The 24,522-nt window shown below is 50.2% G+C and overlaps 1 protein-coding gene across 1 annotated transcript; it reads right to left on the bottom strand.

Annotated features, from left to right (window-relative positions):
• Positions 1-162: 162 nt before the first annotated feature.
• On the bottom strand, positions 163-23,685 carry SLC20A2 (solute carrier family 20 member 2; the record flags this gene model as incomplete). Its single annotated transcript, XM_080343481.1, has 10 exons — positions 163-327; positions 4,743-4,827; positions 5,492-5,677; positions 12,837-13,425; positions 14,636-14,839; positions 15,510-15,626; positions 17,784-17,880; positions 19,223-19,308; positions 20,481-20,621; positions 23,397-23,685. 10 exons carry the CDS (start codon positions 23,683-23,685, stop codon positions 163-165), a joined length of 1,959 nt encoding a protein of 652 aa, XP_080199607.1.
• Positions 23,686-24,522: the final 837 nt, after the last annotated feature.

Raw genomic sequence — 24,522 nt, 5'->3', positions numbered from 1 at the left:
CTATATGCATATATAATTTCTTTAATATGTAAGAAATGGCACCACATCACCATGTCACCAGTATGACACATCGTTATGTACAGCAGATCAGGAGTTAGATATGGAAGATGGATGCTCTGGGCCGTCCCACGGGAGCTCTCGTCCCGTGTCCCGCCGCGGGGCTCAGACGTAAGGCAGGATCCCGTACATCAGCAGGGCCATCACGCCGGCGCTGAACAGCCCGGCCACCGGCACCGTCACGAACCAGGCCAGGAAGATGTTGCGGAACAGGCGCCAGTCCACGGCTTTCTTGGAGCGGATCCAGCCCACGGCCACCACCGAGCCCACCTGGGGACACAGGAGGGGACAGGGCGTGAGGGGGGTCCCGGCAACACGCCAATGCCAGCCAGCTGATACCAAGCGATGCTCGGGGATAAGGTGTTGCACCAGGGGAGGTTGAAGTTGGATCTGGGAACAATTTCTTCCCCAAAGGGCTGTGGGGCATTGGAACAGGCTGCCCAGGGCAGTGCTGGAGTCACCAGCCCTGGAGGGTTGGACAGACGGACATGAGGCTCTCAGGACATGGGGCAGTGGGTTATGGTTGGACTCGGTGATCTCGAGGGTCTCTTCCAACCAAAATGATTCTCTGTCTCTAGAAGATGACAAGGATGCTCTGTCCTGGCGGCTGGCACAAGGGGACACTTCTAGGCTGCTCTAACCTTGTTTTCTTTTCAAGGATCTCCTGTTTTTGATGGGTCTCAGCATCAGCCAAAGGAGACTGGACGCCCTGTGTGTTTTCCTGCGGCTCACGAGCTCCCGGGTTCACCTCCACCTGCCCTTCACCTCAGTCTGTCGGGGGAGGGAAAGCGCCCCCGAGTCCGGCCAGACCAGCGCCCAAGTCACAAAACCAGCCGGCAAGCAGCTGTTCCTTGGGCTGTGCAGAGCTGCACGGCGCGGGCAGCCGGGCCAACGGCCCCCTGACCTACAGCTCCGCTCACAGCACAGCCACGGCAACCCACCGGCTGAGCCCCCCGCAGGGACAGCAGCTCGGGAGGGGACGGACAGACAGACACACAGCGCCAGGTCAGACCCAGCGCAGCCACCACCGACATCAGCTCATCAGTCTGAGCCCAGCACGTTATTTTTTTAAGAAAGAACTGGATTGAGAATAAACAATTCCAGTGCAGAAATTAGGCAAAGATGTCACCGCTTTCTTCCTGCCCTGGGGGGGCCTGCGGTGCCATTTCACAAACACACGTAAATCAGCGCAGCTCCACTCCAGCACAGGGTCAAGCAGAAGAGGTGGGAAAGGAATATCTTGTTTGGAGGGAAGCGGAACTCCAAGAGCTGGGCTTGTGCTCCCTGAAATGCCTCCTCTGTCTGCTTAATGTATAGTCCCTGCCTATAGACTGTCGGCTGACCCGCGTGCGGAGCCAGGAACCGACCAGCGCTGGGAGCACAGGGAGAGGCAGGATGGGGATCTCGAATCTGAGTCCTTCATTAACATCCATTTAACTTGTAATGATTGCTTAACGTTTATTTTTGGAGAAAAGAGTTCTTGGTGGAAGGGCCTATTGCCTTAGGACAACAAGACCCTCAGAAGCTCCTACCACAGAACAAAGGAAAACTAAAACTTGGTATTTTAGGGCTGAAAATGCCTTGGCTTAGAAAAAAGAATTTAAAAGTATCCTGACAGAGGAATGGGCCCAATATTTTGAGGGCGACTGCAACACCGTGCCAAAGGACTGGTGTGAAATTACCTGAGGGATGCGTGTGGCAGGAAACACAATCGGAGGGAATAAAACTAAGGGGGTGGTTTATTTTTTCAGTCTAAAGCTCGATCGAATAAGGAAATCTGTCAGTGACTACGTAATCCAACACACCGCAAAGGGACAACGTGCTCTGCTGTATTTCAGAGGCGTATTTAGGAGGTGAAGCAGCATCTTGCCCAGCTGGGGGGGAACCCCCCGCTCCTGCCTGTCTCAAAGCCAAGGAAAGAGTGTGTGGTTTAGGCTTTAGGCTTTAGGCTCAGCTTTCCATTTCACACATCCCAAGCATCGCGGTGCCAGGCTGTCCCGACGAGCATCGCTCACCGAGCCCAAACATCTGAAATCTAAAAGGTATCAGCTGCGATGGCATTGGTAACCTGTTTTAAACACCGTTCGGGTTTAGTTTATTAATAGTGATTTTGATGGACTAGGGTTAGGAGAGTAGCTAAAACTCGGGTGTAGGGCAACTACACCGTCTGCGCAATTTCAGATGATGTCTACGTGGAGATATTGGCTCGAAACCAGTGCAGTTTGCCTTCAGGATGCTCTGCGTAAAGCGCCATAAAACCGCTGCCGGCCCCGCTGGTCCCATGCGTGCCGCAGCAACACACACGCAGCGTTCCACCCGAGCAACGCGGAGGACGTGTTCTCAAAACCCCCAAAATTGTAACAGCAAAACAGAGCTGACAGGGTGACCCCGGCAAAGCGGCTTTTGCACACAAAAAGCATTTCTGTCCTGCACTCCGATTTGATCAGAATGCGAAGCCGTTCGGCCGTTTACAGCTGAGAAATGCCTGTTTATTCCTCCATCGGACACCTTTGCAGTATCTTCCTCACAAGCTAACGCTTCTCTTCCTGGTACCAACCTCCAGTTCGCTGCACGTCCCCTCCAAGACCTGAAAACTGCTGCCCAGAGCTCCCCTACATATGGGTCTCCATTTCTCACAATACCCTTTTGTTTCCCCGCATCTACGGCGTTTCATGCTGCTCCTTCATTGCCATCGGTTTATCTGGCTGTTGCACGTTCGGTTCTATTTTGCTGTGGGGCAAATGCTGGGGAAAAGCCCAATTCGCGCTCCCTGACGCTCCCATGCTCACTTTGAACCTGTTTTCTTTTTGATTTCTAGGGCAAACCGATTTTCCTGCTGATTTTTAAGAGGGCATTGCTGCCTCAAGGGCTGACTGCATCTTCAGAGAGGCCATTTTCCTGTGGAGTAAATGACATATCATAGCTCCTTTACTCTTCCGCCAGTCCCTCAAAGAAAACAAGGAATATATCTGTTAAAAACACTTGCTTTATCTTGTGCCGATCGGCCAGGATCGTACGGCTCAAGACCTCGTGCTGCTGAAACACAGTCGCTTACAATGACGTGACATCCTGGAACAGCCTAATCCTATTGCCAAGTGGATCTTCCCATTAAGAGGGATCCATCTAATTAGACGCAGCGAAGCGCAGGGAGCAGAGCAGACTAACCGCATTAACTGCTTTTACGGGAGGCTTTTTAAAAACGAATTATTTTGTCCTGCGGTCGGAAAAGCGCAGCCTTTAACTGCGTCGACTCAATTACTCCCTCCTAATCCCACCCTTTGTTATCTTATGGCTTCTCAGACATCTCCTTCCAAAATTTGGTCTATTTGTGACCCCAAAGCGCTTTTTCTCGTTCCCGAGGGCTGGCTGGAACACCTGGGGCACGCAGCTCGGGTACCCAGGGCTGGACCGTTCTCCCCAGCAAATTCCTCATCCCGCACCCGACTCAGGCGCCAGCTGCAAGGAAGGAGCTCTCGGGGCGGTGTTTCCAGAGGGGATGGCGTTATTCACTCCCCCGGCCCCGCTGGGTTCAGAGGAACCAGCGTCTGTCCAGCGCCAGGAGCCCCGAGCGGCCCTTCCGAGCAGCGCAGCCTTGGCTGCTCCTCAAAGAGCGGCAGAAAGAAATGATTTTGCTGAAAAAACGTTTCTTTTTTCCTAGAAAAAGGGCCAATTGAAGCAGCTCGGGGCGTTTTGCAGGATGTGTGGATCTCAGTGGCTCGTTCACTGGAAACCAGGTCAACAAACCAACCTTGTTCAAAGAACTTATCGCAAGGGCCGGATTCTGTATTGTAATGCACAAAAGTGAGGACAAATCGGTTTAAAAGAAGAGAGACATTAAAATATTAGCGATGTTTTCCATACAGGCGGCTCTCAAATACGTATAACCGGAATCACACAAACTACGTGTCTACATGATCTAATTAACGCTATATTAGTTCGGTATGATCATGTAAGGTTGAAAGACGTTCCAGACTTTTGTGCAATGACTCGTAATGCTGAGGCGGTGTGGCTGCATCGCACGCTGAAGGCAATCTGTAGGAATCGCTATCTCTCGTGGTTTGTTACGGTCGGACCTAGCGATGTGATTTACTGATGGGATCACTGCAAACTCCAATACCTTGCAATGGGTGGAGCTTATTGGAATACCCACATTTGAGGCTACAAGTACCGTTAGCGCACACATTACTTCAATGCAAAATCCACTGTGAAGAAATAAAAAACAGACAAAAAAGACAGATGGAAAACCCGTCGTACGAGCGTTATCTGCAGGAAATCCCATGCCATGCACTTATCGAGAGAGCGGATATAAATGATGAGTGGTGTGCAGCCTCTGAACACGGGAGAAACGCCGCCCGACCAGCTTCAAACGGCACCGGAGGAGGAAAACAGCTTCTTCCCTCTCATCGCTTGCTTTAAAATTGAGCCTAGGGTTTTCTAAGCAAGCCTACGGAGTCCGGGCTCCGCTGGCCGCTGTGCCCAATTGCGGCAACATTATGCCACAACTCCAAGGCAATTTTCAGTTCTTTTGTTTTGCAGCCTGATTATGTCTTTCCCCGCCTCTGGCCAACCCTCGCCTGCCGTTCTGTTTTCCCCTCGCCGTGCCGTTATCCGCCGGCCCGGGCGGCACGTTTGAAGGCGAACATCCAGCCCACCCCGGGCTGCGGGGCCGGGCGAAGGCTCCATACCTTGCAGTGTGTAGTACTGACTGGAAGTCCAACATTGGAAGCTACCACAACTGTGAACGCCGAAGCCAACTCAATAGTGAATCCACTGCGGGAAGCATAAGAAAACACTTCACAATCACTCTTTGCATCCGCTCGGGCTGATACCGTGCAGCGTGCCCAAGTCTTACCCGTCTCTTCTTCGACTGTTTTATCTCCAACTGAGTTTTTTTGGTCATAGGAACAAGTTAAGAGAACAAGGAAGGGCTGAATTAGAGGGACAGTAAGGTCTAGTCATCATGGCTCACCGCGTCGGGGACTTGTACTAGTCTACGCTGCGGTGAATCATGCCTAATTAGTAATTTGGTTAAGCAGCAGCAGAGGTCGAGTATGCATTAAGGATGAAATTTACTGTAACAAATACTATGGTTTTAATAAGCCTGAAGCACACTGGGAAAGCCACCGTCATCCTGCCGGTTCCAAATGCACCTCGTGCTATGTGGGTGAGGTCACCAGCAGGAGACCCGGCTCACATAGACCTCTACGCCTTGAACACATTTGCTATGAGTTCACAGGGTTATCCTGGGTTTCCCTTCTTTCCCATTCTTTCTTTCTCTCCTTTTTCATTATTTTTAGAAAGATGGAGAAGTCGAAGCCGGGTTATCGTTAAAACCAAATCACAGCATATCCAGCAAACTGCACTACAAACAAATGGCAACTTCTTGGCGATTTCTCACAAGACTGCACGACCGTAAGGAGAACGGTGCACCTACCTGGACGGCGTGATGGGAGTGAGGTCTTTACCCATGGTCTGGATAACTCTTCTGCCCCAGACCCAGAGACCCACGCAGATCCCAACGCCCCCGTAGAACAGCAGCCAGACGGGGGTCGACGCTTCTTGCATGACCCCACCTTGCTCGTAGATCAGCCAGAGCGCCACGAGGGGTCCGATGGCATTGCTGGAGAAACAGAAAAGCAGCACCCTGGTTACAGAAATGCAGATAATCGCCTTGGAAGAAGCGTCTTATTTTCTACGTGGTCTGACTTGGCCCCTTCTCGCTTGGCAAAGCCGCGGTGGAGCATTCTCATCGAGCCGCTTTCCCAGCTGTCACTTCACCACTGATAACTACAGCGAACGCGGAAAGGAATTGCTCTTTTACAAAGGGTTTCCTGCAATGTCAGAGTTGGTGACGCCTCATTGTGTCTGTTCTGGGGAAACAAGCAAACAAGCAACAATTTTCAGTACTGCACTGAAATGATCTCAAAGTTTTCTAGTTCAAGATCTTTGCATCTTTAAAATTCAAGTCTTAAATTACCTCTTGTTGTCAGAGAGGGAAATAGTGAACGGAATTACCATCCTAGACAATACAGACATCATCTACTCTGACACCCTGGAACAGCGTTTACCCCGACAGACAAAAGCATAAGCTGCACTTGGGTCTAAACCCTGAGGAGAAGAGCAGAGCAAGCCCGCCCAATGCCATTCCAACCTTGTCCCGATGCCGTTCCGACAGCCGCGCCGTGGGGGATCCCCGCTCTTTGTAAAGCGATGGGCAGCGCGGTGGCCGCCGCCTCACCCGCCACGTTGAGTCTTGGTCTTGCTCCAAGGCAGGCGGACGGACTTAGACCCAGTTCTAACGCCAGTGCCGTGCGGACCCAGCCACCCTGGCCCACCAGGAATCTCCCCTTGGTTCAGGGGGCTGAGGACACTGGGTAGCGATGAAGAACTAAATACGCCAAAGAGCGAGTTCCACTAGCAAAAATACTCTAAATATATACATATAAACACAAAATACTGATACTGTGCCTGAGTATGCGCTGGATTTGTTGATTTTTTGTGCAAGTGAAATGACACTATGTGAAAAGCCCTTGGAGCCTGAATGCAAGAATTATTTTGCCCTGAAGGAAGAAGAGATTCTTGACTGAAGAACCATTTCTAATATTTTTTGAGTTGACCTGAACCTCCTTGGCCAGTGTTTGCAGGTGTGGATTAAATTCCTTGCACGTTTAAATGCTTTATTGTGCAGAGGAAAAGGAAAGTAATTCACTGCACCTTCAACTGACAGATGCAGAAGGATGGACAAAGGCAACTAAAATACTGAGTAAAGGGAAAACAAAACAGGTCATCCCTTTTTGTAGTGCTGTGTGACATGAGGACAACCTCGCTCCTGAAAATAACAACAAGTACAATTGGAGCGAGCCCAGACACCCATTGCTGGCTATTCCAAAGAGATTATGGATGGATATTTGTCAGCCCCAATGTAAACGGGCGGACGGAAAAGGCTTCAAAAACTGCGGCAGCAAAATATGTGCTTCGGTACCAAAAATGCAGTTTGAATTCTTTGCAAACGCTGCACCTCTGCAAATCAACCAAGCTTAATCCTTGAAGGAAAGGGTCTTTCCTTATTTGTGGCAAAGGCAAAACTCCGCTGACCTACGAGTAGCTCCGGAGAAGCTGAGGGGTTGGTGATGCCACGCAGACCAGAAGAGACAACGCTGATGCCCCAGAGGTGGCACTTGTGACACCTTCCCTGTAGGACAAGAGAACAGAGGAGCCCTGATCACAGAACCATTGTGGCTGGAAAAGACCCTCACAGTCACCGACTCCAACCACAACGCAGCCCTGCGCCAACAGGGAACGGCGCTAGGAGAAGCTGTTGTGCCTGTCCACCACCAAACTGCCGGATCTCTATGAACACTGCGACTCACAACCCGCAAAGACGAGGAGCGTGGAATACATCAGCTTGCAGACACCGCCACCCGCGGGGCGACCAGCCGGCCCTGGCGCCAGGAAGGGCTCGGCAGCAGAGTAAGAGAGAGCCAGCACACCAAAAAACGAAAAACAAGCTAAAAAGGCGTTGTTAGGTAAGAAACTTTGCTTTGAGACCTTCCGTGGTTAACAGATGCCTCCTGCATCTGGGTGACCAAGCGGCTGAACCACGAGGACGCCGGCTGCACGGGGATGTGGTTTGCACCAGATCCCCCAGCGGTTCCACCTTGTTTGACTGGAGATGCTCCAGCAGGAAAGCAGAGCTCAGATCTGCCACGCGTTGGGCCAGAACCCGCTTCACAAGCCTGCTTTCAACAAGCGGCTCTTCTCCCCCCCACGCCACTCTTTCGCTCTTTCACCTGCATCAACTCTCACCTGGGCCGGAGCTACTTGTGGTAGTCTAGAGGGACAAGAAAGCAAGCAGCCCAGGGGCTCCAGATCCCTATCTACATCTATCCATACGGGAAACTGCCATTAGGTTCCTATGAAACCCAAGTGCTTTGGAGGATGTTGCCATTTTATTTAGCTATTAGGTTTAAAAGCCAAGATAAGCTGCTCCCGTCACGGTGCTACTTGACTTTTGCACACCTAACACACATTTTTTCCGTGGAGCACAAGAGGACGGCCATTACGAGTTAATTTCAGGATGAATTTATAAAACGTGATGGCAGAACGCCTGGTCTGTCTGTGGCAAGGTTTGTTCTCCGTTTTCTGGTGTCTGTGACCATCCCGCTGGCGCTGGTTGCCAGCAGGAGCGGGACTTTGCAGCAGCTGGTGTGTGGGGCTCTTTGCCTTTTCCAGAGGCACGAGAGAGGATTAAACGCCACCTACAGAAACTCTCGCATCTGCAGACGTGTGTTAGGATGGTTTTTGGAGACCCCCGAGACGACTCCGCTCGCTCTCTTGACTAAAGGTGAACAGGCGCGACTTCTGTTGTCCCTCTGTCCCACGCCATTTTTGTAAAGCTGCGGTGAAAGGCGGCATTTGACAGCGAACCTGGGCTATAAATAGGGGTTTGGCTTCTCCTCTGCCCTGTGAGACAGATAGTGTTACCAACCAAAAAAGAACCCCACATCCAGCCATCACGAGACAGGCTCGGGAGCCACGGCTTGCCCTGCGCACCAGCTGACACTTTTAGGTGTCTCCGAGTCCCACGTCCGGGCCCTTCTCTGGAGCAACCCGTGTATATATTTGGTTTTTAACTCAGCATCTCTTCCCCAGTCACGGGGGGATGCCCATCCATGCTCCACCACCAAACCCCATCCAACCTGTCATGATATTTGATGAGCCAGCAACATCGCTAGCGCGGCACCACTCTGTGCCAGTAAACAGCGAGCTGTTCAGAAAGAAAACCTAACTGTACTTGAATTGAATTGAACGAGCTTTGCGTTACAAACTGCCGCCTACCCGCCGCTCGATGGCCACGCGTGGACTCTCCGCTACCTGAAAAAACAGACTGTGGTTCAGCCAGTTTTTCCCGTTCAGCAAAAGAAGCTTCAGGCATTCGTTATCGCCCATTAAAACCGAACCGCGAGCAAAACAGCTGAGAAAGCGGTATTAGGCCTCCAATATGACAAATATAATTACAAATCCCCAGTCATTCGAGTATTTCCCAAACCAGGATTTCACAAGCGAAACGTTTTTCCAGCGGGATGATGTTTCTGAAGATGCTGCAATTAGGGCTGGAGACACCACCCACTTGAGTACGGGTGCACGGGAGATAACGCCTCCATGTACCAACAGGAACAAAGTCCTAATCTCCAGGGATCTCAGATTATGGAGTTTTACCCTGGTTCTGGTAATCAGACAGCTTTGAAATGGCGTGTATACGCAACTAAAGCGTGTCGCAGCTGCGCCCCATGGCGTGGGAGCTTTGGTTGCGTTAACAAATCACGGATTCCTTCCTCTAGCTCGTAGCCACATGCTGTAAATGGTGGCCCTGAAACCCCCAAATTGTGGGCACCAAGGATTGGGTCCATCCCAGCATAGAATCGTTTGGTTTGGAAGGGACCCTCTAAGATCACCGAGTCCAACTGTTCACCCACCGCTGGCACTGCCCCGTGTCCCCAAGAACCTCATCTCCACGTCTTGAAACAGAAGAAAACCAGATTTCAGGCTGCTCTTGGTAATTGTAATGGACAGATTAAGTTCCTAAATATTGTAGGGGATTTTGACTGCAGCTCTCAGGGAGGGAATAAGAAACACCCATTTTCTGCTCCAGCCTTATGATGGCTCCGTCAGCCTCCCCATTCGGCCAGCAGACTGAACCCGCGGAGCTGTGTGCAGGGCGGTCCGGCAATGTTCTTGCCTTTCCCTCCGTTAACCCCGTTGCATTTGCTTTGGGAAGGGGGCACCGGCGAGTCCAGCGCTGCCCGTGCGCTCCGACCCCCGTGCCAGCGAAGCCCAGGAGGACACAAAAGGAGACATTTCCCCCCCTGCATTTTGGGCAAAGAGGGATTTCCTGGTCTCATTTGCATCGCTTTGATTAACAATGAATTCCCTACCTGGGAGCAGTTCAGTTTTCCTAAAACCACTGAGACAATGTGTAGACATTCATTATAAATACTAAACTTTTTTACTATGGCTCTGAAATAGTTTTGGATCCTGTCTGCAGGAACGCAGCCCGTATAGTTGGGATAATGGGTAGGAACGCAAGGCTGACGCTTTTCTCACCGCACAAACAGCAGATTTTAATCTGCAAACCTCACGCTGAGCCTCAGCGTCTGTCCGGGGGCTCATCCCGCAAGAATTCAAGGAATAACCGAGCCCTGGAGTCGCTGGAGTCATCAAATCATCCTCCCGCTCGCCTGGATGGGCTGCGGGGCTGATGCTTTCTCATTATACGGCTGCAACGCCGAGCTCTGGATCATCCCAATTCCCACTGAACCAACCGGTATTTACAGAAAACAAGCTCAGCCCAGCTCACCATAGATGCACCTAATCCCGGGCTGTGCAGAGCTGGCTCCGCCGCGGCGCTGGGCAGCTGGCAGCTCTCCTCGTGTCACGCTCCTGGCCCAGGCCTTTTTTTTCCGTGCTGCCCTTTTTCATTGTCCCGACGTGCTCCCTTTGTGCGCGGCTGCCGGGACCCGCTCCCCCGGCGCCGCTCACTGAGCTCAATAACAACAACTTCTACCTTTTTGTTTCCCCCAGTGGTTCTGCCCCAACACATTTAGCCGGGATTTTAAATTCTTTAGCTTCCATGCAGCCCATGTGCACGACAGTGTGACAAAGCTCCCGGCCCGGCTCAGTTAGTCCCAGCCCTGGAAAGGCTCCAGCATCCCTGACACAGCACACAGAAGCTCCGCGGCAGCGGGGATTTGGGAAGGGACGATCTGAACAAAACACCCAAATACGGAATTACCGCGACTCCCGGTTTCTTTTAACACCCGGGGGCTCCGGGCTGCATCCCCGCTCGTGTCAGCCTGAACATGAGCTGCAGCTGATACCAACATCAGTGCCTACGATGCTAAAAAGCTTCATCTTGGAAGAAACTGGGGTCTTGGCTACCCTTCTAATGACCTAATCCTGCAGTCTAAGGCACAATACTCATTTAATTGCTCCAGGCCCAGAGGCAAAGCCTGGATAAAGAAACACGGTGGATCGCCATGTGATTTCTTCTGGAAGTGTTATCTGAACAACACGAGGCGTTTCTGCTGCATCACGGTTCAGCCCGTACCGTGCGCCGCTGCCTCGCGCTTAGATACGCTCTCAAACAGGTCAATCATTTAGCTATCTGCAGTTTCTTAATTTTTAAATTAGCTTCTAATCTTTCTCTGTTCGCTCCTGTCCCTTCAAACAGCCTGATGGAAAATAAATAGAAAACATGGGAGGAGAGCGAGTTCCAGGACGGGGAGTGAAAACGTAGGAGACAAGTCCAAAAAAAGAGACGTGGACTATGGAGGTGCTGCCCTAAATATATGAGTGAGGAGCTTAAACCAAATGGAGAGGCAAGTGGGATTTTAAGGATTGAAGGAGGAGGAAAAAATAGAGCAGCAGCTTGACAGCAGCACCTAAAATAAGCAGAAGGCAGGAGGGAGATGAGCCCTGCGTGGAAGACGAACAGCCTGGGCTTGCTTTGCTGCAGACACATGGACGGAAAGCTGCACTATCAGCCAGGTTCTGCTGCATTGTTTCTGAATAGAAACCACGCTGCCCTTCCAGCTCTGCAGATCTCTCTGCGACATGTGGAGGAGCCAAGACGACTCCTGTGCTAGACTGAGCACTGGCCAAATGTCCGGCTGTGGAACCCACAGACCAGTATCTGCACCCCAGAGTGATTTAGCTACTCAACCTTTTTGGCATACACAGGGGTCTTTCGCTTTTATTGCTCAGATGGAACTCAGTGCAGTTGCAAGGATGAGTTTCTGTGAACCAGGATCCCATCCTACACCCAGCCATACGAATTTTCAGGAAGGGGTATTGCCAAGGCAACGAGCCAGCCCAAACGGAGAATTCTGGGGAAATAAGGCTGTAAGATGCCACAAATCACACAGCGCAGAGCCTACAGCTTGTCTCTCACGCCGTGCATCTCCCGCGAGGGCGCGCGCAGCTGAGCAACGCCAGCGCACACACAAAGGTGTAAAATGCTCCATCCCGAGCCTACGTGGTGTGTCCTTCATTCACAAGTCGTGCACTTTGTGGAATAAAGCGGAGCCTGGCTCTGGAATGGAAAGAGCTTGGGCAAATGAGCGAAGAGACATTATTTTACAGGGGTCTGACCAGGCAACGTGTGCGTGGGATTGATAAACTTCTGTAGGACTTGGATTTTAAGGCTTGTTAGATTTTCTGGGCTATTTAGTGATACGTCAGTATCACTCACGCAGTCCCAGACCCTCCTGGATTCAGCAAAGGGAGGTTTGCAAGGGCTGCGGCACCCAGAACAAAGACACTCTGACGTTTTTGCCATGCAACAGGTCAAAAGATGAAGTTCTGCTCATTACAAAAATAGCCTAAATCTCTCATTTGCTGATGGACTCTGATCTCGTAGATAAAGCAGGCTGAGACCTCTGCAGGGCTGGGACTGTCCTGGTCACTTTTACACTGGTCAGCATGCCAGGGGGCCTCAAAGTTTGCCAAAATTAAACCAGAATTAAAGTACTTACCACACAATTATTATTTAGCAGCGGATAGAAAAAACGTTACCGTCAAGAAAAAAATAAACCACAGGTTGAGCATTCCCACTCCTGGAAAGCACTGGGACACCAGCAGCACGAGTTTTGCAAAACTCAGCCCTGATTATCATCAGAACACAGAAACCAATACACTTTTGGACCGGTTGTGCTGCCAAACCTCGCTCCGGGCACCTAAACTGTAAAAAACTGGTGTTTTCTGAGACCTCGCCCTCTTACCTGACGTCGTTACCTCCGTGGGCGAAGGATCCGAAACAGGCCGTTAAGATCTGGAGGAAGTGGAAAAGCAGGTGGACCTGAGACGTGTCTTTCTCCTCCTTGTCCTCCTCCACGGGATCCACGGGCGGCCGGTTGGGATCCGCCAGCTCGGAGCCCAACTTCATCTCCACGCCGCCTTCCTCCGCCTCGATCTCCGCCTCGGCCACCGCGTTGCAGTAGCTGGAGTAGCTGTCGTAGCGAACCCGCTTCTTGGAGTAGGACACGGTGTCCCCGACCAACTTCTCGCTGTCCTCGGGGGCCGACGTGTCGGCCGCCTTGAAGGAGGAGTGCACGGGCATGCCGCAGATGGCCGCCGTGTAGCACGTGTAGCTGTTGTTGCGCCGCAAGAGTTTGTAGTTGTTTTCTGGAGCGGGCCTCTCGTCGGCCGCCCTGTCCAGGTGTATTTTGTGGAGCAAGTCTTTGTACAAACCCGAGTCCTTGTGCACGGTGTGGTACACGTGGCCATCGCTCCTCACCTGCCCGTCGAAGCTGAAGGTGCCGTTGGAGACGGGCGACTTGACCGAGGTGTGCGTCATGGAGAACGCCCTTCCTGCAACCGCCAGAGTCACAGGGGTTATTCCACGCAGCGTCACAGAGCAGCCCCCCGCCTCCCGCCTAAAACAGCAGCGACCCGCGGGCACGGGACAAAGATCATTTTGCAACAGAAGCGGCGAATAAGGCAAAATTCAACCCTCTGTGACAGAAGGTTAAACCCTCCAGGTCTTTGAAAACCTCATTTCTGTCAAATTCCTTGCTTGTAAAATAAATAACAATACTTTTGCTGAGGTTGCGTCCGTTGATCAGACACAACAAGCATTTCAGGAAAGGTGGTCTTACTGTCATTTCATATTGTGAGCTCACGTGTTAGATTACCTACAGTTAAGAGACATTTACATAACTTGTGAAAGCAATCAAAAAGCCAACAAAGCAGAAAGCAAAAAAGTTCACATTCTGCAGAAAGATCTCCTCAGCTATTCTGACATTTTGTCTTATTTCTATGAAGGTGACACTATTTCTTCCCTCTGTGTACATGCCCCATTGGTGTACACTGCCACACACGCCAATATTCCTGCAGAAACCATCTTTTTCATCTCCCAGCTTCCCAGGTTTCTACCGCGCCACATCTAGAGCTGGTTTTAGCTGCTGTGGAAGTGGAAGAACAGAGGCAAAGGGTCTGATTTGATTTTGGAAGAACCAGATGAATATTTAAGGCGTTTATTAACCGAATTGCAGCGCTCTCTAGATGTTGGCAAAGTGACATCGGAGCCAGCAGACAAGAGAACAAGAAGAGCTTTATGCACACAAGGCTACTTCTTATAAATATACGTTCAGAAAACAACGCGTGAGATTCTGCTGGCGGACACGCTCCAAACGGTCACGCGTGTGTCAACGAAGACCAAACTCTTCTCAGCTCCTGTGGTACTATGCTAATAACCTTTGTGCCGAATTTAACCTTCATACATCAGTAATTTGCATCCTCTGTATTTTTCCAGTGCTTAAAGGGATGGAAGCACCATTAGGGATACAAAGGGAAGCAAAAAGGAAAGCAATGTTTGCTTTTGTCTGCTTCTAAGACAGAAAAATGTAATAATTTTTAAGTCCTGTCTAGAAAATGTCACTTGCAAAGGAGCACCTTGCCCACCGAGTGCTGAAGGGGGATTTGAGCCGTCAATCGCCAACGCTAACTTAGCACTGACAATAGAAAGAAACGGCCTGGGAAAAGGGAGAAGATGAGCCCCGGTGCCGCCTGGGGTTCTTACCGTAGGGCACACGGGGATGGTTTCCATTTGCGATGGTATCTGATGCCCCCGCAGCTTCTGTTGCGGAGCCGGTGAGGGGAATGGTGCTCTCGTCAGATGTTTTGGCACCGGGAAGCTCTTTAAAGACGGGTGTTTCTTCGCCTTGAATTTTATCGAGGCTTTCATCTGATATCCTCGACAGCGCGGCATCTTTCTTTAACCGGCCTAAGGAAATAACAATACTGTAATTTTAAACCCAACCCGCCCTTCTCGGCTGCTTGCGTTTCCACTCTTTGCATCAACGGCACAGATTAATGCAGATACAATAACCCGGCTCCATTTCTTTATTTATTTCTAACACTTATCTTCACTAAATTCATCTGAGAAACTCCCAGCCCGTCTTTGTTTCTTCCTATAAATTCACCAACGTAGGTAACCAAAGTAAAACACCCAGCTGCTCGTTTATGAGCGAAATCTGAAGCTTTTCTCTGCGTTTCAAACGCTGCATTCGTTGAAAGTCGCAAAGCAAACGAGCAAAACACAGTAAAGCTAAAAGCTGTGATGAGTCCAACTAGCTGTAAAGTTAAAGAAGTCAATTCAAGATAACAATTCTGAATGTTTCCTTAACGAAATATGAACCGGCTTCTATTCCAGGATCCACGTTGGTTGTGCTGTGCTCTGGAAGCAGCCAGCACCGCAACGGATGCCTCAGGAGGGCTGAACTGCCACGGCAGGTTTTGAAGAGCAGGTTACACAAATACACGAGGAACAGTTTAAGCCCATCCCGCCTGCGGGTGGGAACGGGACCGGGTGACCTCTCAAGGGCGCTTCCCGTTCCGAAAGGAGTTTTTCCATGATTTCACACCGCTCGCATTCCATCAAGCAAACGACTTACTTTCTATTTTCCTCTTCATCCAGGGACACACGAAAATCCAGACTAAGACGGCAAAGACTAAGGACACGCCGATTGATATCAGAGCAATGGCCCACATGGGCAGTACCAGTCCCAGTACTGTGAAGACAAAGAAATAAAACATAAGCAAACTGTAAATGAACAGGGTTTAACTCCCTTCGGCAGTGGAGTTGCAGAAAAGCCTGTGTTCACAACATACTCAACACAAATGAGCTGATCATTTTTACCATGTATATCGGTTATTACAGTATTTAAGCTTGAGTTGACACGCAGCCTTTTGCAGTTTAGTCCTCCGGTTCTCTTTTGCCCCACCGTAACCCCATTTCTGAAGAAATCAGGGGCAAAACTCCCCCATCGGGGCTGCTAAAACAGGTCAGCAGTGATTTCATACACCAAAGCACGTTGAACTGTGCCGCCCATCGGGGTGAGTATTTACCTGACCTTTGCTCTGGCCAGTGAAGTCTGATACTAACCTTAATCTAAGCCTTTCCTGCTCATGACAACAGCTTCATGTGCCGCTGAGAGCTGAGCTTTGGGTCCTGCAACGCGCAATTCTGTCAGTAACTCGCGTTCCTGGAATCATCCCCCCAACAGAGCTCCTTGCGCTTGTTTAATTAAACAGCCAGACCCTTAATGAAGAAAGAGCTTGGACTCTGACCTTTCAAACCCCCCCTACGCACGCCTATCTCTAAACCTACGTGATTTATTCATCCTTGTGAGCAAATGTTGCCAGGACAGAGGCCTTGGAGGGCAAATGTGCATTTCTTGAGTATCAAAACCCCGAGTCCCACCTTTTTATTCCCACACTCCAGAGGCTGCCAAGCTGAAACAGAAGGGACGTTAAGGTTCTTATTTAATTTGTTTTGCTTAATGAGTCACCGCAGAGTGCCTGACCTACTTCTACAGTACAGCTAATGAGGAAATGTTGGTTATACAGCTGATTTACTGTGAAACATTTGGCTACGTAGCCAAGTAGGACTTTGACTTAAGACAAACGAAGGGTTGAGTTATGTTACCCTCAGAGGGGGAAATTCTCGAGCTTTTTATGAATTTCAGTAGTGCTAGGCTGTCAAATAGAGCCCACCCATTGCACCTGCCCAGCACACCCCATGCGGCAGGTTCCAGAGAAAACCAATTTCCATTCAAAAATGTCACTTGCTAAGCCCGCTTTCTCAATTCAAGGTGAGCAGTCTTGCTTCAACTCCCTGACTGTTCACGACTCTGGGGCAATAGTCTAATCTAGAATAATATAATAACATTGAATGACTCTGCAATAGTCGAGAGCACTGAACACCTTTTTTCTGAACTCTTGCTGTGAGGGTTTAAATAGACGCTGTTTAAAATATAAACACAAATTTATACACATAAATATGTCAGGGTAAATATTAAAAAAATGTAAGTTTGGATATAAACGTAAAAAGTATATAAACACAAATATATAAATGCACATAAAATACACAAATATAAAAATGTAAACATAAATCAAGTCCTGAAAAATGACGTGTCTCATTTCCTTCTACTGGACTTGCAATGAAAACGCAGCACCCCAGAGGGAAGCTGCATTAAATGCAGAACAGGCGTGGGGCTTCTTATCATTGTAGGGAAATAAAGAAGCAAATGTAATGAATAGGCTCCACGCCAGATACGCGAGAAGAGCGAGTCGGTTGATGTCGGTGGAGCTGTGGCACTGGACTGAGCACAAATACCCCACCTGCTCCTACCGCCTGCTCTGGCCCTTCCAAGTAAGTACATCAAGGAGGGGAAACACCTTTGAGAGTTCAGATTTATGAAGCCAAATCTGGCACCTCAACCTTTCCCCTTCCTCTAAAGAGGGATTGTATTTTTCCTTCAGCAGCTCAGGGTGCTCAGAGCCCCGTCCAGCCTGGCCTGGGGTGTCTCAGGGATGGTTCATCCACCCCCTCTCTGGGTACCTGGGCCAGGCTCTCACCACCCTCAGGGACAACAATTTCCTCCTCATGTCCAGCCTGAATCTCTCTCCTTTAGTTTAAAACCATCACCCCTTGTCCTGTCACAACAGGCCCTGCTCAAAAGTCTGTCCCCATCTTTCTTATCGGCCCCTTTTAAGTACAGAAAGGTCGCACTAAGGTGTCTGGGGAGCTTCTCTTCTCCAGCTGCCCAGCCCAGCTCTCCCAGCCTGTGCTCCCAGCAGAGCTGCTCCAGCCTGGGATCGCCTTCGGGACCCTCCTCTGGACATTGTTACACACTGTAGGATGTTACACGCCGTAGGAAACTTACCCGGTGCACCTGTGTACATGATGGAGAACACGTTGATCGCTATGGTAGCAGCATAGAACACTGGAAGGGCGCGGAGACCGTTGGGCACAGGATCTTCCTGCATGGAAATCAGAGCGTGGAAAAGGCAATATTAGCTGGATTTTCCGCCAGATGAACATCAGCATGGAGGACACATCACCACGAGGACACACGCGCTGCCAAGGCAGCGCCACGCACGCGGAGCTTGCGGGTGGACGACGAGGAAAGGGTGGTGACCTGCCTGCTACACCCAGCCCAGGGGCTGGTCCTGGCAAGAATCGCTGTTCTGGGGAAGCCTGAACGGGAACTTTGGGGGAAATTAATGGGAAGGAGGGAGACGGGTTGCACTCGCAGACCTGCTGAGTGACCTGGGGCAGTTTCCTTCTGCCAGTGTTCTCTCACCTCTCTTGTCTCCGAGATGAGGAGTCCCCTACGCTGTGCAAATGAAGGACAGGGGGTGGCTACAAGCATCAGTGCACCCTGGCCATCACAAAACCTTATTCCTGACCTCTCGGTTTTGACCAGTTAACAGAAATCCCTGGACTGTTAAGTGTCTGGGTGCACAAAACCGCTAACACACACAACATCCCTCTCGCTGCTGCGCCCGCCGTGCTCTTGATCCAAAAAGCCTTTTATTTTTGATACGGGCACACAGCACAAGTCGCTACCTGCTTATGCCAGAAGCTTTATGATCTTACTGTTTTGGGAATGGTCCAGATGGCCCTCAGAAGACAGCTCCCTTAGCCTGAGCTTCTCCTGCCTCTCGCGTGTTTAAATATGTGGGGTTTATGCCAGAGTTCACAGGATTTTGATGACTAATTCCTTAAGTTGTTGGGTTTTGAATGCAAAAGAAGAACTTTATGCAACTTGAGTCATTTCAAATTCAAAGCTGAGTCTGTCCAAGTTTATCATCTGCTTTTATCGCTGATGTTTATTGACATCAGAAAGAAAGAATGATGGAGCTAAGGTGGCAAGCAGCATTATTTATAGGAAAAGAATTAATCCCTCATCTATTTAAGTTCCCTGTATAACTGCTCATATAGTGTCCCTTATTTTAGGTCATTGTCATGCCCTGCACTCCCACATTCTAGTGTGTTGAATGGCATGAGAGAAATAGAAAGAGCAGCTAAAATCGTTCTGGTCTCCAGTCTGCGCTGGGTGGCGAGCAAATCATCGTCAACACTGGAGATACATGGGCTGACGTTACCTCAAGGCTTTCGACTGAGGGGGCTAAAACTCAGGAATGTGGGTTTCTTGAGGGTCTGGGAAATGTACAGCCGCTCATCTCCTAAAAAACTGACTGGGCTCCTGCCCACAAACACACCATGAACTTCCACGTCTGGGGAGGTGCTGCACTCACACGGGAGCCTGCGACAAAACCTTCGTACCGAGCGCTCGTTATCACGGGGAGCTTCCTTTACCTTGTTTAAAATGAAGAATCTAATCAGCACAAAGAGGATCCCAGACATCAAGCCGGATAACAGGGGTGAAATAAACCAAGAGGCAACTGTGTTAAAAAAAAAGACAGAATGGCACATGAAACAAAAAGTACAGTCACACAAGAGTTAAATAAGTAAGTAGCCAATGAGCAATTAATTTAGAAACATTCTTGTACAACCAGAATTAATGTTCTGTATGTTCACTTACTACTAGCGCAGCTCGAAGCCCACTGACACACAGCAAAGTCATAGTAACGCTAGGTACTGTTAGAAACACCAGCCCAAACACTTCCAGATCGCTTTGCCGGTTTAGCAACCAAATAAATCAGGAGCATTTTTTCTCGTTTGCCAAGAGAGCCCCTGTAACTTCCTGACCCCCAGCACCTCCGCTCTCGGAAGCGAGTGCAAGGGAACTGCGTCCAGCGGGACGGGACGCTGCCCGCGGGGCCAGAGCCCCCGTTTCCAAAGTGCCGATGAACAGCGCACGCACATTTTTTGCAGGCCAGATTTACAAGTGCCCGGGACCGATTTAACTTGGAGTAGGTGGCAAAACTCCCACTGATTTCAATAAAAGCGGATTAGAGCAGCGCTCTGGAAATCTCATCCAGAGTGATTTATCGCTGGTGGCACGGCTAACAGATTGATTCCGCTCTCATTGCAAACTCGCTTCTACTTTCGGCAGAATTAAGAGCAAGCACACGTTGCTCCCGCTTCTCTAAAGCTCAATTGTGTTTCTGCGCCTTCAGCATCAAACCTTTTTAAGAGAGAGGGTTTAGGTTGCACCCGGGGTTCCGAGGCTTCCAAAACAAGGAGGAGCACTTCAGGGCCCGGCTTGGCTGGGCTGAGCCTGGCAGTGGGCGGCTGCGAGCTCAACATGAGCTGTTCTGCCCGGCTTTTGCCTCCCCGGTGCTGGTGGGTGGAGAAACATGACTGTGGGCATTCATACGACGGCTGGCGTTGCGGAGAGCAAGAACAAGGTGCCACGGAAGGAATGAGAAGAGGAGGAATGTCACCTTGAAGCACGTGTGCGAGGGACAATGTCTCCTCAGTTGGCTGCAATTTGCATTTTACCCCTTTCTTGGCCAGAGATATGCTGCAGCCCTTAATGAACGTCTTCTGCATGACAGGACCAGGGCAGAGAACAGGAAAGGAGGGAGCGCTCCCAACAGAGAGGAGATGGCCGGGCACGGCTTCTTCACAGGCAACACACGCTATTTCACACAAAGGCAACAGCGCTTACCAATCTTGACCAGCTGCATCCACTGGACCCCCTGCGTGCCGATGGCGACCAGGGAGAATCCAATCGTAGCACCGACGATGCAATGGGTTCCCGATATCGGGAGCTTCAAGAACGACGCAATCAGCTGCCAAACAGCAGAACCTGGAACAAGAAGGGGGGAAAAAAGTGTGGGATAAACAACAACAGCGACGATAACGTCACGCAGAAAATTCTTCGCCACGTCCCCACATTCTTTTAGGAGCGCTGCCTACGCTCCACACGGACAACAGAGATCTGCTGAAGAGAGTTCTGTTCCTGCTCTGCCTCTAAAAGCACATACTAAGACGGTTTAACCCCAGCTCCAAGTGCTGCATCTCACTTAAGGCTTTTTCTTACTACGGGCTCTTCACCCTGCACAGCAGCTCCGCTCTTTCTTGAAGGACTTTGGCACCTCCAGCCTGACTGAGCGCACAAACCACCTGCGTCCAGCTCCCGAAGCCTCGTTCTTGAGGGCTGGACCTGGAAGCCCCCCAGCGATCAACATTCACCATAAGGCACCGCTCACACTCCCCAACTCAGACGTGTGTTAAGAGACCCCGGTGGCAGCAACGGAACCGCCACGAGAAATCTCGTGTTTCCTGGCTCGTGCCAGCAGATCTGCAGCAAACACGGGTGACAAAGCGAGGCTGCTGAGCACTCACAGTGCCAACCTCCGTCTCAGCTCCAGCGGAGCAGGATGCTCCCCAGGGCTCCACACAGAACCACGTACAAGTGGCGACTTGCCGGCATCGCCCGTGGCTACGCTTGGAAGTCACCCGGTTTGTAAAACCGATCTCTCCCGGATCACTGTCCCAAAACAAGCGGGACTCCTGTTGCTATCAGGAATTCTAGATCGACCGAGGAACACCTGCTCTTTCGGGTTTTGGCTTCTCTTCCCCTGGTACTAAAATAAAAATACAACTTGAGACGTTTGACATGAACTTTGAGACCAGCAGGTGGAAGTGAGATGAAAGAGAAAACAGATGGTAACATCTGTAGAGAGCTGAATAAACAGATAGGTCAGCCGAGATATCTAATTACAAAATATCCAGACTAAAATATAGGGAAAACGCAACTGGGCCTCAGCTGCGCTGCTGTGCAGGACCAGCACTCAATAAAGTGGCAATTAATTAATGCTACAGAAGTACCACAACTTACCCTCGCAAGCAGCGGGCCCCAAATTCCCGACTTCCTTAACAAACACCGTTCTAACAGGCCAGAAATTATTACATTTGCAAACTTTGATGCCATGGCTCCCTGCTTCCTTCTCCCTTAGGAGACAAGGTCGCCCTGCCAAGTCATCATCTGCCATTTGCTGCGAGCACCAAAGGAGCTTCCAGCAACATCTGGGAAGAGGATCCAGTGCCTTTTGGGCTCTCTCAGCCTGTTGACTCATTTGATCCTCATCAAAATTCAGAAGCTTAGTCCGTTTGCACAAACACGATCACGATGCATGAGAGGATGGGGGAAAAATGCAGAGCACAAACAGAACGGGGAAAAGAAAACACACAGGAAGGCTCCGAAAAAACACACACACAAAATACTGGACATGCAGAGAAAAGCTGGAGATGGATTTGAGGAAAAAAAAATGGAAATGGCAGTTTGTAACTTGCAATTAATTCAGAGATTTAAAATGTGGAATTTCTTCTTAATGCCCTTAACTGGGAGCAGGGAATGCAACTGGTCATGAAGTTCACAGAGGCTTATGTAAATACGCATGCAAATAAGTTGTTTTCTTTGAGCTTCTGGCCAGTTGCCTCCGCAGGAGGTATCTGAGACTTAAAACTCTGCCCGGCCAAGGATAAGGGTGCCATAAATAGATCCCGAAAAGGAAAACGACCCTTCCTGCGATGGGGACCGTGAGTATGGAGAAAGCGAAGGGCAGCAGATGCAGGTCACTTACATTTTGGAAGGCACACGCTGCTCCTGCGGGAGGACATCGGAGCTACCTCGGGTCACAGAGGATGCAGGGGGGTGGCACCAAACGGCCACGCTGCAGCCCCACACTAAGCCAGCTCACCCCAGACACCGGCGCCCCATGTCCACCACAACCCATCAACGTTTAAAACCAAGTTTAAGGAGGAAAACCTTTGAGTGGAGGATCCTTTTCAAGCAGAGGATGCTGTGACACTCGCATAAATGGTCCCCCGCCCAAGGAAAGGGTTTTTAACTTGCCGCGTCCTGCCCTTTGCAAGCAGGTTTGCCACCGATCCTCGAGGAGCTCTCCTGCAGCTCGCAAAGCCTCTTGCATTTAAACAAAGAATAAATGCGGTGGCTTAACGTTACTTACTGCAGAGCGTGGTGTTTGTTCTAAACGGAGATTAATGTCCCCGCAGAGGGAAGCACTCGGGACAGGCTCTAAGAGACGCGCAACGGGAAAATGAGAGAGACCTTACGTGTGTGCCCACCCGTCCTGCCCGCTCCTTCTCCTTGTGCCGGGGCCAGGGTGAAGTGTGTGATAACTGCGATCACTCAGCTACAGAATCTCATCAAGCAAAGTTTAGATTTTCTGTAACTTTTAAAGAAACTATTTAGGTAATCCCTACTTTTCTGTATGTAATGCAAACTGCTGCTTCTGCAGGATCTTCTGCACAGTCCCAAGTGCTGTGCTCACATATTTTCCATTTACTGCCATAAAAATCTCTAACGTGAAGTTTTTTCAGTACCCTAAGAATGCACTAAGTGAAACTGTTTTTTCTGTTGTTGGTCAGAGGGCTGGCCCGTTGGAAAATGTAAAAGATTAGCAGCATTTAAAACACACAGGAGACTTCAACAAATGAACACAGGCCCCCGCATCCACAAAAAACCAGATATGCACGTCCAGCTTAATTAACAACATTCACCCCGAGCGGGAGGACACACACACAACGTTACTCGGAACAAGAAACTCCTACTCACCGACCATGGCGCTGACTTCCCCGGCCATGAGCAGCGGGACGGTGCTGTTGTACAGGTTCACGTCGATGATCCCTTTCCGAATCGTCTCTCCCACTTTCGCCCCCAGCAAGACCGAGCCGGTGGTTTCGAACACCGAGGCCAGGATGCACGCCTGGCGCAGCGTGACCACGCCGGAGCCCACGGCCGTGCCGAACGAGTTGGCCACGTCGTTGGCCCCCACTGAAAAGGCTAAAATGAAAGCTATGATGAAGCCCACGATGAGCATCCACAGGTACTCATCCATTGCCATCTTTCCCCGATCCGCGGAGCGAGCGTCCCCTTTGCAAACAGTTAACAGCGGAGGCTGGAGGGCACCGGAGCGGATTTGGAAAGCAGATTTCTTGTAAACAATGAGTTCTCTCTGGAAAGTGCCGGGTCGTGTCAGAATGTGAAGAAACTGCTAACTGCTGGTTTTCAAACTACTAGAAATACTGTTCATTTGGCTGCCGTCGGTCAGCAGTGAAACACATTCCATATTTCGCTCCCGAACCGGTACGACTGCGGTGGCCTGTCCTGCAACACAAAACACACGCAAACAAACAAGAAATGTTAATATTCTTCTGTTTTTAAAGGAGAATACTCAGCGGAGCCCACAACAATGCGTGTTTTCATCACTAAACAGATGATTTAAATCCACTAACGGGGGTCCTACCTCGGCACGTGACCGTCTAACCATAAGGCAACTCAGAAAAGGTTCAAACGAGGTCACCGGAGCAAGACGCTTCTCACAATATCACTGACCGGGAGAGCCTTGTGAGCGTTTCAAAAGGATTTAGAGAGGCTGGGGGTTTTGTTTGTGCTGAATTTACTGCGCAGTGCGATAAACCCTCTTTCTACTAACAGAAGGAGGATTCGATTCTTCTTGGCTCTTTTCACCTGGTGAATACAAGCCAGGTAGAATATATAGACCATATGACAGAGCTGATGTATATCGTCACCCCACTGCTCTCAGCAGACCTCTCGGCTTTTCTCAGCCACAGCCAGGGACGCGCTCCTTTGAAAAACGACTTTATCCACGTGCCTGCCTGGGAAACACCACTGAAAACGCTCCGAGGAGCATTAATACTCATCTATTGCTGGTACCTCT

Source organism: Nesoenas mayeri (assembly GCF_963082525.1).
Source record: "Nesoenas mayeri genome assembly, chromosome: 4".
Taxonomy (NCBI): Eukaryota; Metazoa; Chordata; class Aves; order Columbiformes; family Columbidae; genus Nesoenas; species Nesoenas mayeri.
The sequence above is the reverse complement of the archived record's forward strand: the minus strand, read 5'-3'. Positions and strand labels throughout refer to the sequence as shown.